General features: G+C 38.5%; 1 protein-coding gene and 1 non-coding gene across 3 annotated transcripts in view; both read left to right on the top strand.

The window, feature by feature from the left end:
- UTP6 (UTP6 small subunit processome component) overlaps positions 1–17,538 on the top strand; it is a 28,201-nt gene extending 10,663 nt beyond the window's left edge. Inside the window, exons 8-20 of one of the 2 annotated variants that reach the window (XM_057536258.1) lie at positions 3,349–3,426; positions 4,338–4,419; positions 4,867–4,948; positions 6,214–6,398; positions 6,939–7,018; positions 7,390–7,467; positions 9,463–9,642; positions 10,473–10,553; positions 10,759–10,868; positions 11,639–11,705; positions 14,223–14,295; positions 15,355–15,550; positions 17,020–17,534. In XM_057536258.1, coding sequence (XP_057392241.1) covers positions 3,349–3,426; positions 4,338–4,419; positions 4,867–4,948; positions 6,214–6,398; positions 6,939–7,018; positions 7,390–7,467; positions 9,463–9,642; positions 10,473–10,553; positions 10,759–10,868; positions 11,639–11,705; positions 14,223–14,295; positions 15,355–15,512 — 1,254 coding nt within the window. In that variant the 3' untranslated portion in view covers positions 15,513–15,550; positions 17,020–17,534. Of the gene's footprint in view, positions 1–3,348; positions 3,427–4,337; positions 4,420–4,866; positions 4,949–6,213; positions 6,399–6,938; positions 7,019–7,389; positions 7,468–9,462; positions 9,643–10,472; positions 10,554–10,758; positions 10,869–11,638; positions 11,706–14,222; positions 14,296–15,354 lie in introns of both variants that reach the window. The other variant, XM_007190135.2, reaches the window with a different exon arrangement.
- Positions 3,505–3,627, top strand: LOC114238866 (small nucleolar RNA SNORA54). The gene has a single exon (XR_003624125.1). It is a non-coding gene; the product is annotated as a small nucleolar RNA SNORA54 (small nucleolar RNA).
- Positions 17,539–18,049: the final 511 nt, after the last annotated feature.

The following is an 18,049-nucleotide window of genomic DNA, read 5'->3' as shown; positions in this document are numbered from 1 at the left end:
AGGCTCAGTAGTTGTGGCTCACGGGCCTAGTTGCTCTGAGGCATGTGGGATCTTCCCAGACCAGGGCTTGAACCCGTGTTCCCTGCATTGGCAGGCAGATTCTCAACCACTGTGCCACCAGGGAAGCCCCAGACTTAATTTTTTAAAAAACCAGCAAATGCTAGAAATGGCATATTATCACATATAATAATATGCAATATTACACATGCAATATTACATATGTAATAATTTATTATCACACAGTACATATTATATATTAAATATTATCACATATTACATATTATGTAATAATATTACATTTATTACATCATGTAATATTGTACATATTATGTAGATTAATATGTAATATTACATATGCGATATGTAAAATATGTAACATGTACTATGCAATAATATGTAATATTACACATTACATATGTAATATGTAATGTTACATGATATGTAATATTACATAGTATGTAATATTACATATGTAATATATAATATTACATATTACATGCTATGTAATATTACATATTACATAATATGTGATATTACATATTATGTAATATGTGATATTACATATTATGTACTATGTAATCTTGCATATTACATATTACATATACAATATGTAATATGTAATATGAATAATGACATTCAATAACATATTATTGAAACTGCACCCTTTTCTGAGGTGTTTGTCAGAATAAGGGAGAAACTACTGTTGAGCCTTCAAAGGAAAATTAAGCCCTATGTGATGAGGGGGACCCTCATTAAGACCCCTATGTGTGATGGGTCTTAAAGCTAATAGGTTTTGTAGCTGTCTCAACAGTATTTTGGTTTCGTAGTAATTTAATGTTTTATATTATAGTCTTGTGTCCTTTCTCTTCATATTGTGTTAGACAGTTCTTTGTGGCCTTTATTATTTTTATTGAGAAACTATTATAAGAATCAGTCATCCCTGCTATTAGAGTGCTATTGTATGGTGTTATTGTTTATGTTTTTTGGAGGCTTTCACAATTGCCTAGACTTGTATTTTCCAAAATGGAAATAGATTTTTTGCTTATTCTTATCAAAAGTAAATAGAATTTATTTATTATAAATGGTTCAGAGAAAGCAGTTTTATGAAAAAAGTAACAGAAAAAGTACTCATAATTTTACCCCCCATACTTTTATGCATATTACAGATATTTAAAACAGGCTTTATTCTGAAAAGTGGGATTCTACTACACATTTTTGTGTTCTATATTTTTACCTAATACATCATGAATATAGTCCCGTGTTAGTATATATTAATTTATATTAGTGGTATTCGAACTTTTTGGTCTTAGGACCCCTTTACAATCTTTTTTTTTTTTTTTTTTAAAGGATTTTCTTATTTATTTATTTATTTATTTATTTATTTTTGGCTGTGTTGGGTCTTCGGTTCGTGCGAGGGCTTTCTCCAGTTGCGGCAAGCGGGGGCCACTCTTCATCGCGGTGCGGGGACCGCTCTTCATCGCGGTGCGCGTGCCTTTCTCTATCGCGGCCCCTCCCGTCGCGGGGCACAGGCTCCAGACGCGCAGGCTCAGCAATTGTGGCTCACGGGCCCAGCCGCTCCGCGGCATGTGGGATCTTCCCAGACCAGGGCTCGAACCCGTGTCCCCCGCATTAGCAGGCAGACTCTCAACCACTGCGCCACCAGGGAAGCCCTACAATCTTAAATTACCGAAATCCCCAAGGATCTTTTGTTATATGGGTTATCTGTTAATTTTTATTTGAAAATTAAATATTTAATTGAAATTTAATTTAATTGAAAATTAAAACCAAGAAATCTAAAAATATTCACTTAAAAATAATAAACCCATTACATGTCAATATAGGTTACTTTTTTTTTTTTAAACTTTTTTTTTTTTTTAATTTTTATTTATTTATTTATTTATTTTTGGCTGTGTTGGGTCTTCGTTTCTGTGCGAGGGCTTTCTCTAGTTGCGGCGAGCGGGGGCCACTCTTCATCGCGGTGCGCGGGCCTCTCGCTGTCGCGGCCTCTCTTGTTGCGGAGCACGGGCTCCAGACGCGCAGGCTCAGTAGTTGTGGCTCATGGGCCTAGTTGGTCCCGCGGCATGTGGGATCTTCCCAGACCAGGGCTCGAACCCGTGTCCCCCGCATTGGCAGGCAGGTTCTCAACCACTGCGCCACCAGGGAAGCCCGGTTACTTATTTTTAAATGAAGAAAACTCTTCTAAAACAAAGTTTAAAGAGAAGAATGGCCTTATTTTACATATTTGCTAATCTCCTGAATATCCGACTGAATAGAAGACAGCTATATTCTTGTCTCTACTTTTGCATTCAGTGTGGGTGATAGCACCCATCATATAGCCTCTGAAAAACCTTAAACTCTTGACAGAATAAGAGTGAAAAAGGCAAATAACATGTTATATTATTATGAAAATAGTTTTAACCTTGTAGACCTCCTGAAAGGGTTTTGGGAATCTCCAGGTATCTCCAAGTCACATTTTGAGATATACATTATCTGTTCTGATAGTTGCATTTGTTAAAAAAAATAAAGATTGTTTTTTATTTTATACTCTAAAAGTAATATGTACTTTGTAGAAAATCTTGGGGAAAAAAGTCAGAAAAGCACAGAAAAGGAAAAAGTATGACTGAGGACAAATACTATTAACATTTCTTCATAGGCTTTTTTCCTGTGCACATTTTTCACATAATGGTAATTGTGTTATATGCAAAATTTTATAGCCAGCTTTAAAAACAAAGTAGAATATCACTAGAATTGTGGTGTACCATTACTAAATTATTGTAACTATTTTATGGCTGCATCACCAGTCTGCTTCTTTTATAATATATTTCACTTTCCCTACTTTTAGACACTTAGATTGTCTGCATTATTTGCTCTTATACCCTTGTGTATGAAACTTCTAGGTATTTAGGATTATTTCCTTAACAATTTCTGGAAGCAGAATTTTTGGGTTAATGAGTATAAGCATTGTTTTAAAACTTGTCATTTTAATATGTCTTGTAACATAGAATTCAAAGTATTAAAAATTCTGGACAAATCCAGCTTTGTATTATGTGTTAACCATATGTTTGTATAGAAACATTCAGGAGAGGGAATTCCCTGGTCGTCACAGTGGGGGCCCGGCTTTGATCCCTGGTCGGGGAACTAAGATCCTGCAAGATGCGTGGCGTGGCCAAAAAAAAAAAAAATCCATGCCTTGTCAATGTCAGCTAGTTTCATAACAAGATAGATTATAACACTCCCTCCACACTTCCCCAGATCTGATATTTATGAGTAAAAAGAGGCACGTTATATATTTCTAATTAAAAATTTATCTCCAAAGGTTTTCAGTTCATTATTTCCCTTCTGTGTTAGTATTTTAGGATGGAGCTGATGCATGCTGAGAAATTGAGGAAGGAAAAGCAAGAGTTTGAAAAAGCCAAGATGGATGTGGTAAGATCCTAATGTATTGTCACTTGTTAACAAGATGTAGTGTTTTGAACCTGCTTAGGAGTAACAGAGAATCTTTAGGAGCACTGTTCGTGACTTGCCGGTCTGCCCGTGGCTGGCGGGTTCCATTCCAGTGCCACAGCAGTTCCAGCACCACGCGACTGACCGCCTCGTGGCTCTTGGTTTCAGGTCTTGGAGACAAAGTGGGAATAAAGAAGAAAATCTTTAGAATGTATTTTTCTTTCCAACTTAATATATTGAAACTTTTAAATGTCTTGCATTGATTTAATTAAAATGGGCTTAGTAATAAAAATGGAATTTTGTGCTTTAAAAATAGACATTTGGACTAATTGGAGTGGTCCTTGAAATTATTACTGATGGAATGGCCAAATACTGTTCTTTATGATCTCATTAAATGATATGTTAATGGGTCGAAGGAGCTCAAGAAAGGTTGTGAAACGTGTGATTCCTAGCCTTCTTTCTTTTCCTTTTTATGTAATTTTTTACGTGACAGAGTAAGTTTAAAGAAACAAGTTTGAGAATGTTAGAGCTGAAAAAGGAACTTCACTATCACCTGTTATTGTGATTACCAGCTCTGAACTTTTTTATCCAAATAAAATCTTACACAGAAGGGTAAACATGGCATGTAAAACCTGACCTATTCTGGTCTAGGTAGAGAGTGAGGCCTTAAGCCGTGTAATCTTGCTACAACTCCAGGAGCCTGAGAATACAGTTGGAAGATCAGTGATCTTATTCAAGCTGTACATTTTACAAGTGAGGGAACTGGCCCAGAGAGAGATGTGATTTGCCAGAGGTCATGTGGCACAGGTAGTCTAGGATTGTTAATTTTCCTTCTAGCGCTATTTCTGCTTACTGGCATTACCTGTTCAGATGTTTAATATCATACTCTTTAGGGGAATCTCGAGTATGCTGAAGAAATACTTATGGGCGAGTTGGCAAGGATCATCTACAAAAATTCTGTAAACATAATTAAAAGTAGGTATCCTTTGAAAATTTATTTATGGTGGGAAAGTGAAACATTCAATTTATAATGAGGAACCTTTAGCCTATTTTGAAAATTTCTGTTAGAATGTGTATAAAACTCTGATTGTAGGAAATAGTGTCCTGATTCTTTCAGAAAAGGCTTATTTCCCCTTAGATTATAACTGAACATTTCAGTAAGTTTTTGAGTACTTAAATCATGTGGGGAGTTGAAAAGAATAAATGATTTAGTACATTCTTTTGTGTCCTAAAGATGCTTAGAATAAAGTCCTTAATGAATACTCAAATATTAATAATGACTTTGCTTGTGTAGTGGGACCATGGGTGATTTTTTTGTTTTATCTTACTTCCCACTTTATAAAAAAACCAAAACTAACTCCAGTACTTTAAGAAAGTGCTCCTTTAGAGTCTTACTCCCCTCCCCCACTTTTTAAATTTTAGGTGCAGAATTTCATGTGTCACTGCTTTCAATTGCACAGCTATTCGACTTTGCCAAAGATCTGCAAAGAGAAATTTATGATGAGTAAGTAAAATAGTGGAAAAGTGAATATGTCTGTTTTGATCTTGTGGTAAGGGTTTGAAGTTGGATATTTAGAAAGGGGGAAAGAAGATACCATACAAAATCCTTGGAAGAAAGCTGTTTTAGGACTATTGTATAGTATTTTATGTATACATAAAAAATGTATTTTTGGAGAAGTTGTTTGACTCACTTACTGGCTTCCCTTGGGAAATAGTTTGCCTTTGTTCAATAAGAAATATGTTCTATAGCTTATATAAAAATCTGTATTCCTGCTTTCCTGGCATGTCTTTTGTCCTTAAGATGAGAGTTGTACTCATGAATGTTTATAGTTGAGTGCTGCAGGTAATCAGACATTATTCTTTTTTTAAATATATTTATTTAATTTATTTATTTTTAACTGCATTGGGTCTTCGTTGCTGCATGCGGGCTTTCTCTAGTTGTGGCGAGCAGGGGCTACTCTTCGTTGCGGTGCATGGGCTTCTCATTGCAGTGGCTTCTCTTGTTGCAGAGCACGGGCTCTAGGCACGCGGGCTTCAGTAATTGTGGCACGTGGGCTCAGTAGTTGTGGCCTGTGGGCTCTAGAGCACAGGCTCAGTAGTTGTGGCGCGCGGGCTTAGTTGCTCCTCAGCACGTGGGATCTTCCCGGACCAGGGCTCGAACCCGTGTCCCCTGCATTGGGAGGCGGATTCTTAACCACTGCGCCACCAGGGAAGCCCCAGACATTATTCTTTTAATGTCTGGTTATATGGTTGAAGAATTATTTGCAGCCTACCTTGTGGGTACTTCACCCTTAATAGGACTCTTACTTTCATAGGAGATAAGAGAGAACTTGGATCAGTTTGCTCTGTGGATACCTTTAGGGTTTTGGTACATGATTAGGCTCCTTCTATTAGAGAAAATCAAGAGTCTAGATATGATAAGGTTTTCTTGGGCTCGAGAACCAGGTATCTTGTCACACATACCTGCTGGTTTGACTTTGAGAGCTAACCTACAAGTTAACATTTGTGAATGATGTCTGAAACAATCTGAAACTAACAAGTGTGTGACAGCTCTGATCTATTGACAACATTTACATAGTGAGGGTGAAGACATCTGGGGAGCCTGTTGGGAAATGACTCTTTTGGTGCTGGAATTGTTAAAGGGGTGTCCTGGGTACATTTTGAGAGCATTGGGACTGTCTCTCTGTTTGATGTTCTGAGTTAGTCTTGTCTCTCTGTTTGATGTTCTGAGTTAGTCTTATGTCCTAGGTTGACGTCAGTATTTTTCAGCCTTCAGGCTCTGCATACAGACGACCCCCTCACTTGGGATTATGTGGCCCGGCGAGAATTAGAGATCGAGTCACAGCCAGGAGAAGAGCCGCCCACAGCGAAACAAACCAAAGTGGCAGAGGTGGGCCGCCGGGAGGAGAGGTGCTGCGCTGTGTATGAAGAGGCAGTGAAGACGCTGCGTACAGGTGAGCTTCTCCAGGCCCTGTGTGCTGAGGAGTAACGGTGTTCCTGCATGTGAACCTGAAGCTCCGTTCCCATGACCAGAATCCACTTCTGGAACCTCTCTGTGGTAGTTTACAGTGTGCCTGGCTTTCCAACTTGTTCTTTCTCTTTTATGACCTTCCTCGATAGCTGTGGCATTTGTTCATTTATTTGGGGAAATAAATGATACTTAGGATGTGATCATTCAGAAGGTTGTTTCATTATCATTACTTAATTATCTTCTGTTATAGATTTACTTTATAATTTTGTAATATTGGAAAATAAAGGTAAAGGGTGCATGACATGGATAAGACTTTTAATTTTTGTATTTATGTCACTACTCAGTTGTTGGCCCTCAGTATTTGAGATGTTTGATAGGCTGTAATCAGAATAACTTATATTTTTCACCAGACTAGTTTAAACTCTTCCTCAGAGGAGTTTTCCCTTCAAAGAAAAGATGTACGATGACTGTTAAACTAAAAGAATTGCTGGTCTGATCAACATAATCTCTCTGATTTTTCCAGAGACCATGTGCAAGTGTTACATCAACTTTTGCATGGAAAGGTTTGCTAAGAAGACAAGCAGTCGACTCCTCAGAGAGAAGGTATTGACTTTGTTACGTGGTTACAGTGGCTGACTAGAAAGTGTCTCCTGAAAGAGGAACATAGGCACAGGTTTTTGGGGTCTGAGACAGCTTCCAAGAACTTGTTGCATAACCACTCTTTGTCCTGTGAGTGACCTGTCATTCTGAAGGTCTGAGTCTGCTTTGCCCTAGTTCTGGCCACCAGGTAAGGAGGTCCTCTCTTACTGGGCTGTGCTTGGTGCCACTGCCCAGATCATTTAATCATAAGTGAAACCACCTCTGTCCCTTCTTTCAATTCTCAGAAAGGTGTAAAACTGCTTTCGTTCCTGTCAGAGGCCAAAGACCCCTGCTGGGAGTTTTGTGATGAACTGAGATTTTTTTTCTGATTTCAGAGGCTGGAAAGAACCATGGTTGCATTCAGGAAGGCACATGATCTCAAACTTCTACCAGAACTCCAGTACAAGCAGTGGGTAAGGACCTGGACACATTCAGTGTCAATTACATGTACTTAATTCTGGTTGGTTCAGGCTGGTGTCATGTGTTTTAATATATATAGTTTTATGACTAAGCACATTTGGAAGATTGGCATGGTAGAGGTAGAGAGTGTTTATTATTTGGCTGTCAGTACTTAGTGTGTGCCAGAAATGAAATCTGTACCAGTAGAGGGAGGAATATTGTAATATATAGTGGAAAACACTCAGAACAGAGTCACAACTGGGTGTATTTTGTTTGTCCATCCATTCATGTTTTCCTGAACCTATGCTTGTCTCAGATTAACCGTTGGTACAATAAAGACAAATTAGATATGTTCAGTGCTTTAGAAGCTGACATTCTAGTAAGAGGCATATTGACCCATCCTTATACTCTGAAGTGGGTAAGGATTATTATATAGAGACCAGAATAATGTAGTGTGGGAATACACAGGTCTAGACTGGGTTTTGCGACTTAATAGGTAGGTGATGGGCAAACCACTTAACCCTTCTGAGTTGGTTTACTTGATTTTAGAATAATGATAGTGATCCTTGTTTTTGCCACCTCACAAAGTTGTTGAGAGCATGCCATGAGATGGTGAATGTGTTAATGTATTTAAATACTTTCTTAGTGGAAAAAAAAGGAAAAAAATCTTTATATTTATTGAATGCCTTTTATTTGTATAACTCTTAACCTCTTGATTTATATAATTTACACAATTTTTATGTAATTGCAATTAATTTCTTGCTATTTTGTATTGTGTGGTACTGTTTTTACATTAACATTTTTTCTATACTTTTTACGTAGATTGACATAAACTATTGATATATATATTAGTAGCGTATTGTATTGTACCACGACTGGGTACCCTTCTTCCATTATGGAATCTATCTGTGAAAAATCCCAGACCTGGATGAGTTCAGCTGCTCTGTTGGAGCTACTGAATGCTGCTGGCAGGACAGTCCGTCCCACCCTGTAAATTCAGCTGGGCGTGGCTTGGAGTGCCTTGGCAGTCCTGCTCTCTTTCCATTATTAGTTTCTTTTGGCATTCTGAACTTGGATTTCCTTTCGGATCCAAGCTTTCTAGCATCTTCAGCTTCTTGCACATGCTGGTGGGAGAGTCTTCTCTTTTCTTGGGGATCTCTGCTTTCACCTAACGCCTGTTCTTCCTTAAGTCTTAGCATAGATGGGGCTTCCTTTCTGGGAGTCCTTTCTCATCACTGCCAAAGACTCTTTTGGGTGCTTCTGCTTTGTACTCTGTAGCATATGATTCTTTTTCTGTGATGGTACGTATCAGACTCTCTGCTACTAAATTGGAGGCGCTGTGGGCAGTAGGGAACGCACCTGACCTCCTCATTATTGAATCTAGACTGTATAGCGTGCAGTTAACATGCTTGCTGAATGAATGGATTATATACTGCCATTTACTTGCTTTTTCACAATTTTGTAGAATTGGATTGGTTTTAGGTTTTTCTTTCCCTGTTACAGTAGTGTGGACGGAAGCATTTTTAAACAGATATTTCCTCCTGTTCATTTATTTGTTGGGTCATATTTGTTAAAGTAGAATTCCCAAGTTTGTGGCATGAACAGTCTCATGACTCTTTTCAGAAAAATGGGTACCCATTATTTAGTTTATAGTATGCCCAACTCTGTTTGAATGAATAAACTTGTTTCTTTACCATCCCACAAATACTGGTGGTGGATGTGGGTTTTATTATAGTGAACTATTTTATTAAAAATATAACTTTCAACCTAAATTATTTAGGCCGTCTGCTTTTCACCTGTGTTTTTTTGATAGCCCTTGGGGATAGGAGCAGGGAATGGAGGAGAAATTCCAAGTTTTTTACTTTGTGCCTGTTTGGCCGCCATGGTGAAAGGTTTAGTAGAAAGGCTGTTGTATCTATTGCCTCGTATGAGGTCTTTATTTGTCCCCATTTCCGTAGATAATGTAGCTCGCAGTAGATACTTTTCCAATGACCCTTTGTCTTATCCAGAGCGAGTTGTTGCTGCGCCATGACTTCCTTACGGAAGCTCTGGAGGTGGCAGGAGCCGGGATGGAATTGTTCCCAGGCTCCGTGGTGATGTGGCAGGTGAAGCTGCAGGTGCTGATTGCCTCAAAGAGCCCTGACGTAGCCGTGCTTTTTGAAGAAGCCTTTGTGCACCTGAAACCCCAGGTCTGTGAGTTGTGTCTTTTGTATTTCATTCTGTTTGGGAAACCTTTTAAGACTGCAGCCAAAGCTCATTTGGAGTAGACTTGTCTAAGGAAAGCTGGCCCCAGAGTGCATATTTGTGGTGATGGTTCAGGGATCATGGGTGGAAGAATTACTTCCATTTACCAGCCTATTTCTAATTCATTATTTGAAAGTCAACTAAATTATGTAAACTTTTCTATTCCTGTTTATATATCTTATAAGTGAGAAATACTAATAGAATATTATTTCTAAACTTTAAAGTTTAGAAGACTAAACCTTAAAGCTTTGCAGTGAATTTTTTATACTAGTAGGAAAAAGATATTCCAGGAGTTAAAATAGGGGGAAAAAAAATCATAGTTATTTTACCGCTTGTTTGTATGTGCTGCTGGGACATGAGCAAAGGCTAGATAGTTCAGCCTAGACTAGTTAGCACTTGTGTTGTGGTCCTACACAGCAGAGACGTGACCTGGGTAGCTTGGGTCTGACTAGTTTTGGGTTGTTAAGTGCTTAACTTACTGATAATTGATGATAATAACTTTAGGGAGTATTCCCCAACAGTGGGGAAGTAGAATTAACAGGAGAGTATTGCTTTGGGCAACGGGGTCCGAAGGCTGTCTGTGTTCTGGTGTACCATTCCTGCCAAGCACTGAGAGTTCTGTACAGTGGGGCAGACTGGGAATGACTCTGTATTGCATATATTGATTATCTCAGGAGGAACCTGTCTTTATAATGACTAGTTTTCACAGCATAGTGCTAAGATGTCATTTTCTAACTTTTTTTTTTTTTTTTTTTTTTTTTTAACTTGTGAGCAGATTTGTCTGCCATTGTGGATTTCTTGGGCAGAGTGGAGTGAAGGTGCCAAAAGCCAAGAAGACACTGAAGCAATCTTTAAGGTACAGGCCCCCTGTTGTAAGTCTTGTGTGTGGGGAATGAGCACATAGCCCTGCTAGTTGGCTAGCTTTCAAAGGGTTATTTCTAAAGCAGGTGCTCCTTTTAAAGCACTGTTCATTGCATGGCCTGGGATGGTTTTGGGAAAATTTGTTTTGATATGTAGACATTTCCTCATGTAGCTTGTTTCTCTTTGCTTTTAAATTTTAGAAAGCTGTCTTAGCTGTCACGGGTGGCGACTCAGTCACTCTGAAGGATAAGTACCTGGATTGGGCTTATCGAAGTGGTGGCTACAAAAAGGCCAGAGCTGTGTTTAAAAGGTACTCGCAGACATGCATGGCTGTTATGAGTCTCTCAACCCCATTCTCAGCCCCTCGTACCCAGATTATATGAATCACAACTAGATGGAGGAATAAATCCAAGAGCTGTTTAGTTCATACCCATTGTGAAAGGTTTAAAAAAAAGAGAGAGAGGTAACTAATAATTCATTGTAATCCTATCATCAAGAGAAAAACCGTCTTAGTGTATCATTTTAAAATTTGTTTTTCACATGTCTGAGATTATGCTATAATCGCACGTGGTGTACCACTTTTATTGATGAACATTAGACTGGCCTTTTTCCTACGAGTTACAATTCTTCATAAATAACATTTATTAAAAACAGCTACACGATATACCACCCTGTGGACGTGCCATGATTGATTTGGCCACAGTAACTGCTTTGAGGAACATTCGTGCACAAATATTATCTGTCCATTATTGGAAATTATCTTCTTAGAATATATTCTTAGAAATGGAGTTCTTGGTCTCCTTCAAAAAGACCCTGAGATGAAGGAGAGGGAACTTACAACCCTGAGAGTGAGAAAGAAGAGAACAGGAAGAGAACCGGGTAGGTGTTTGGTGGTGGTGAAGAGTAAAGAGATTGAAAATGGTGAGTGACTGGTGGCCAGGTCCAGTCGCCATGCTGAACTGCAGCCAGGACTTACACACAGGACGTGTGGCGGAGGCACTGGTGCGGGTGTTTATATTCATGCGATGTAAGAGGCTTTCTTCACTGTGGAAGATAACGGTTCCCTCTGTTCCTCTTTAGTTTACAGGAAAGCCGTCCATTTTCAGTTGATTTTTTCAGGAAGATGATCCAATTTGAAAAGGAGCAAGTAAGTGTCCTGTCTATGCATTTTTTGTCTGGGAAAATGGATTAGTGCTAACTAATCTATGGCAGCATTTTGTTATTTAAAAAGCTCTCGTTATAATACAGTATAATTTCTGGTCCCTTCCTCCAACCCCTTTTTCATAGATGTGGTTTTAGGAATGGTAATCAAGCAAAGAATAAAAAGGTACATGTCTGGAAACTAGACAACTCAGATGTCACCTCTTACAGGAAGTCCTCCCTGCCAGGCTGTGTGAGATGCTGCTTTTCTGCCTCCAGTGCCCTGTTTGTCTCTTGTTTTGGGTTGTGAGGTAGAGAGTAGGCACTCGTAACTGTTTCTGGTGTTTTTAACTGAACTTGTGAATGAGAAAAAATACAGGAAAGTGTCAGTTAAAAAAAATTATACATGAAAGTCCAAATACATCTGTAATCCCCTTGCAATAACACAACCGATCATATTTATTTTTATTTTTGTTGTTTTCTTTAATCCTTATTTATATACATATGCACAGTTTTGTGATGTTTTATTTCTGACTTACGTGACATGTGGAGGTTCTCACTTTTTTTTCCTTAACATCATTTTGTAAACACATTCCTGTGTTTTTACCTGGCATCATTTTTAATGGTTGTTGTGTTATTCTTAAACCTGTGGTTTTCTTAACCATTCTATTACTTTTAGGTTGTTTCTAGATTTTTGATATTGAAAACAGCGCTGCAAGCATTTTGCTTATATAGTTTTTTCTTTCCTTCTCTTTTGAGGACTGGAGATACTGGCTTTTTTTTATATATATAAGTTTATTTATTTATTAATTATTTATTTTGGCTTCATTGGGTCTTCGTTGTTGTGCGCGGGCTTTCTCTAGTTGCAGTGAGCGGGGGCTACTCTTCATTGCGGTGTGTGGGCTTCTCATTGCGGTGGCTTCTCTTGTTGCAGAGCACGGGCTCTAGGCACGTGGGCTTCAGTAATTGTGGCACGCGAGCTCATTAGTTGTGGCTCACGGGCTCTAGAGCGCAGGCTCAGTAGTTGTGGCGCATGGGTTTAGTTGCTCTGCGGCATGTGGGATCTTCCGGGACCAGGGCTCCAACCTGTCTCCCCTGCAGTGGCAGACGGATTCTTAAACACTAGACCACCAGGGAAGTCCCTATACTGGCTTTTTAAATGGTTCTGTACATATTGCCAGATAGTTCTCTAAAAGTTATACTTATTTATAGTGATAATCACCATATATGTATCTATATATCAGTATACCTGTTTCCTCAATACCTTCTCCAAGTGTTCAGTTTCACCTTCTCTCTTTTATTTTGGTATTTTGATTGGTGTTTATTTTTTTATTATTTTACTTTTTTTATTTGCCACACTGCGCGGCATGCAGAACTTCCTCAACCAGGGATTGAACCCATGCCCCCTGCAGTGGGAGCGTGGAGTCTTAACCACTGGACCACCAGTGAAGTCCAGGGATTGGTATTTATTTTTATTTGAAAAATTGACAATTAAAAATTAATTGAAAAATTAACAGTGAGGTTGAACTCTTATTTTCATAGGTTTGACCATTGTGTGGGTCAGTGATCTGTTCTTGTCTTACAGTGTAAGACTTAGTCTCGCATAATAATTCATAGCCAGGCTTTGGATTAATAACACAATGGTTATGTGCCTTGGGCAGGTCACTTAATTCTAAGCTTCGACATCCTTATCTGTAAAGGAGGTCGGAATACCTGTTTCAGGGGTGTGAGGGTTACAAGGCCAAATAAAAATAGTACAGTCTCAGCGAAGAGAAATTAGAATGAGGAAATAGTTATTTGACTACACAAAAAGATTTTTAAACTGAAGATGTTAATTAATCTGCTTTGAAAATGAAACAAGGAGAATACGTTTAAATGGAAGTAGAGGTGAAGAATTAACATTCATTGATTGTAAAGTTAGCACTGTCTACTCTGCTTGGTGCGTAATTCATCAGCATTTTAATTGAATCCTTGTAGTTGTCCTAAGAGATATTATTGTCCTCGTTTTATGGGTGAGGAAACTTTAAGGTCTGTCTGATGGGTTCAAAAAACTTCCTGAAGTTCATATAAGTAGCATTTATATATATTTTGCCTTGATATAATAAGTTTTAAGGTGGGTATGGCTAACGTGTGCCAGAGCCCAGATATTCAAAGGAAGAAATCCCTTGCCATAGGGAATAGAACCTTCCCCATTTATTTATTTAAATCCTGCTCCTCCCTCAGGGCTTTCACATATATTTTCCTGTGGAGGTGCCCATGTTCCCCCAGGTGAGAATTAATTAGGCTTTTTCCATGCCACCAGAACAAAGTGCTTTTATCACTGTTTGGCGTTTACTTACTCTGCCATGTAGTGTCTTTGACTTTTCTCTGGATAAGTTCAGAGTCAGGCTGTGTTCATTTAAACCTATCTCTCCTCCCCTTCAAACGCCTAATAGTTGATATCTGCTTAACAATATGTGTGAAAAGAATTTGTGACATTATAAATTAGGCTTTTGAGACAAGATTGTCTGATTTTTTTTGTTAGGAATCCTGCAAGATAGCGAACTTAAGAGAATATTATGAGAGAGCTTTGAGAGAATTTGGATCTGTAGATTCTGGTGAGTAAACTTCAGTTATAGACACATGGGTCTGTTTGCATGTGTGGTCTGTAACCTATGGTGGTTAGAATAGTGGTTCTTAACTGCTTTGGGGTCATGGGCCTCTTTGCGGATATAACTTGGCATCCTTCCCCTGCCTCCTCCCTCACTCAGTGCATAAATGCTGGCAGACATAATTTTGCTTATAATTTCAAGTTCACAAGCCCAGGTATCCATGGGTCTTCTGTTAAGAACTCTGGACTAGAAGGAGATTCGTTTGGTTTGGCTTTCTTGAAAAATGTGATATTTGTAAGGAAAAGGTTAATAATGTAGGTCAGAACAAAATGGGGTGGGAATTACAGCAAAAGGGTAGCGGGATACTAATTGACGAAGATTGTCATGGGCTGTTGCCACATTGTCTGTGTCTAATTTATAGGACTTGTAAAACATACTTCTCGGTATAGGTAAGTCATGTAAAGTCTGTTTACTTGTGAACTAAAAAACTGACATGTAGAGTTGTTAAACTCAGATTTAAAACAATACATTAGCTTTTTCAAGGTTTCAGCAGACCTTCTTCTGGTGAAATGAATGAATATGGCATTTTTACTAACCCAAGCAAGTTTTATTAAGCAAGCTGACAAGGTCCTAATGAACTCATTGAGTTCTGTTTCACCTTGAAAGAGACTCAGCAAAATCCTCCCTCTACAATATTTAGTATTTTTGAGTTTATGAAATATATAGACTGTCATGATTTTTCTTTTAAAGTGAAAGCAGGTTTCTTGAGAGATACACATTCTATAGTAGAATGTGGGCTGTGTCAGAAGGTGAGAGCACTAGACTGTCACGATCCAAGTGAAGATTTCTACTTTAAAAAAAAAAAAAAAAGTCTTTGAAATACCGTAGTGTAAAGAAGCTGAGAGAGGTATTGTTTTACATAGGGTTCTAGGAAAATAACAGCAAGAAGTTAAGTTTCTTAGAAATCTTGCATTGAATTGATATTAAATAATTAAGTTTATGTAATAAAGCCTTGTCAGTTACCTAATTGTATGTTTACAGTAATTTTTTGGGTTCCCTTTAAAGATCTTTGGATGGATTACATCAAAGAAGAATTGAACCACCCCCTTGGTAGACCTGAGCACTGCGGACAGATCTACTGGCGAGCCATGAAAATGTTGCAGGGAGAGTCAGCAGAGCTGTTTGTAGCTAAACATGCTGTGCACCAGGCCGGCCAGTTGTGAAAAGAGGAAGAACACAGCCAACTTTGTGAAATAGTATTGTAAGCCCTTTGCGTAGTTTTGTATTATGCATTTATCTGCAGTTTGCTGAGATGGCAGACGAGATGGTGTCTGATTTTGAGACATGCTTTAATTTTGTTAATGCGTTAATCTTTAATTCCAGAAAAGAGAACTGCTGTTTAGTGGCCAGAGGCCAATTGTTGAGGCCAGACCTACCGTAGGTCCTAAATGTTTTCCAAAATACATGGAAATCATATCACTGATCTTCTTTTATTACCACCGGTCAAACTTGAGTATCTCTAATCTAGACCCAGGGGTCAGTTAAAATAGAGAGGAAAGTACAGTTCTGTTTGTTTATTCTCTCTTTATTATAAAAGTATATGTGATATGCATTTGTTGTAGAAAATATGGGTGGAATAGAATAATGTGGAAAAGAAAAGCATCCTGTAATTTTGTCATCTGGACTAAAATCACTAATTTGATTTCCTTTATTAGAATTGGATTTATACTGTTAGATCATTTACTCATTCATTCATTCATTGAGTGCCCGTCATAGGCAGGAAAGAAGAGAAGCTTTTTGGGATGGAGGTAAGGGTTGGAGGAACAGAGCTGGATGTCCTGAGTTGGTTGAAGCAGCAGAGAAGGATGCTGGGTATTGGGGGAAAAGTTGTCCTTTAAGAAGATTTAAGTGATTATAAAAGCGTGTTCTATCTCTGGGACCGATCTGCAGAGAAATGTTTACATTGGGGAGGCCCAGCAACAAAAGGAGGGCAGGGGTAGGGAGTAACTTAGAAAGAGAAGGGCTTCAGAGGTGAGGATGGAGGATGGCTTGGAGTAGAGAAGGGCGTTCTGGGAGCAGGGGAGACAGTTGTTTGAATTGTACATCCTGTAACTTAACATAATGATGCTGTAACTGGGAGAAGCATTCAGTGCAGTTTTACTTACTATTATGTTTCACTTAATATTATGTTATTTTTCCATGTCATTAAATAGCCTTAAAAAGATTTAATGAATTCAGAACATTCCATTGTATAGATGAGGCATGACTTATTTTACTGATCCCCTATGGTTGGACCTTGTCATTTCTAATTTTTTCTTGTAAGTACTGTTGGTGAAGATTCTTGTAAATCTTTGTTAACATCCCTGGTTATTTCTTTAGGAGACTGACATCTGACAGTAGAATGACTGTATTAAGGGATATAACTGTTTTAAAGAATATTGATAAGTATTGCCAATTTGCAATGTATGAAAATACTTTCAAGCACTGTGGGCATTATATTTCTTATTTTTACCATTTTAATAGGTGAAAAGTGATATATCCTTATTTTAATGTGCATTTCTTTGATATCAGTGCAGTTAATGCATTTTTCCTGGCTCTCGTGTCTTTTCATGTTTGACTATTTTTTGACCTTTTTTTTGTACTAATTTATAAGAGTTTTTTATGTACTAAGAATAGTCATCTTGGGCTTCCCTGGTGGCGCAGTGGTTGAAAATCTGCCTACCAATGCAGGGGACACGGGTTCGAGCCCTGGTCTGGGAAGATCCCACATGCCGCGGAGCAACTAGGCCCGTGAGCCACAACTACTGAGCCTGCGCGTCTGGAGCCTGTGCTCCAGAACAAGAGAGGCCGCGATAGTGAGAGGCCCGCGCATCGCGATGAAGAGTGGCCCCCGCTCGCTGCAACTGGAGAAAGCCCTCGCACAGAAACGAAGACCCAACACAGCCAAACATAAATAATAAATAAATAATAAATAAATTAAAAAAAAAAAAAAAAGAATAGTCATCTTTAGTTCATCTCTTCTTTTTTGCAAATTATTTGCCCACAGCTTTTTTTTTGTGGTGTTTTTTGAGGTCCAGAGGTTTTGTATGTATGATTTCTATTGTTGAAAACCCTGCCTCTTGCTGAGGACAACTCAGTATTTTTTCCCCCATGCAGTTAACTAAATTTTCCACAACACCGTTTGTAGCCATTTTTGTCTCTGCTGATTTGTAATACTACCTTTATTATATATTAAATTCCTATGAATATTAGAGTCTATTTTAGGGCATCTTTATTATGAACTTTTGTACCCAAAATGGTGTTTGTGTGTCATTTGTTTTAAAATAAGAAAAATCTCCTCTTTCTCCACTCCGTTAAGTCCCAGGAAGTTCAACATTTAAATCCTTAAAGGGCTTTTTTATTTTAGGAAAGAGATACATGTTGCACATAAGAGATGAGAGTAAAGAGGGTGGTGGGTGATTCCTTGAAGCAGCAGTCCCCAGCCTCTTCAGCACCAGGGACCGGTTTTGTGGAAGACAGTTCTTCCACGGACGGGGGCGGGGGGTGGTTTCGGGATGATTCAAGCACATTACATTTATTGTGCACTTTATTATTATTACATTGTAATATATAATGAAATAATTATACAACTCACCATGATGCCGAATCAGTGGGATCCCTGAGCTTGTTTTCCTACAACTAGATGGTCCCATCGGGGGGTGATGGGAGACAGTGACACGCGAAGTGTGTGGCTTATGTCCAGTCTACTCCGTAAGATGCA

This window comes from Balaenoptera acutorostrata, chromosome 20 (assembly GCF_949987535.1).
Source record: "Balaenoptera acutorostrata chromosome 20, mBalAcu1.1, whole genome shotgun sequence".
Lineage (NCBI taxonomy): Eukaryota > Metazoa > Chordata > Mammalia > Artiodactyla > Balaenopteridae > Balaenoptera > Balaenoptera acutorostrata.
This window is presented reverse-complemented; position numbering and strand designations above follow the sequence as displayed.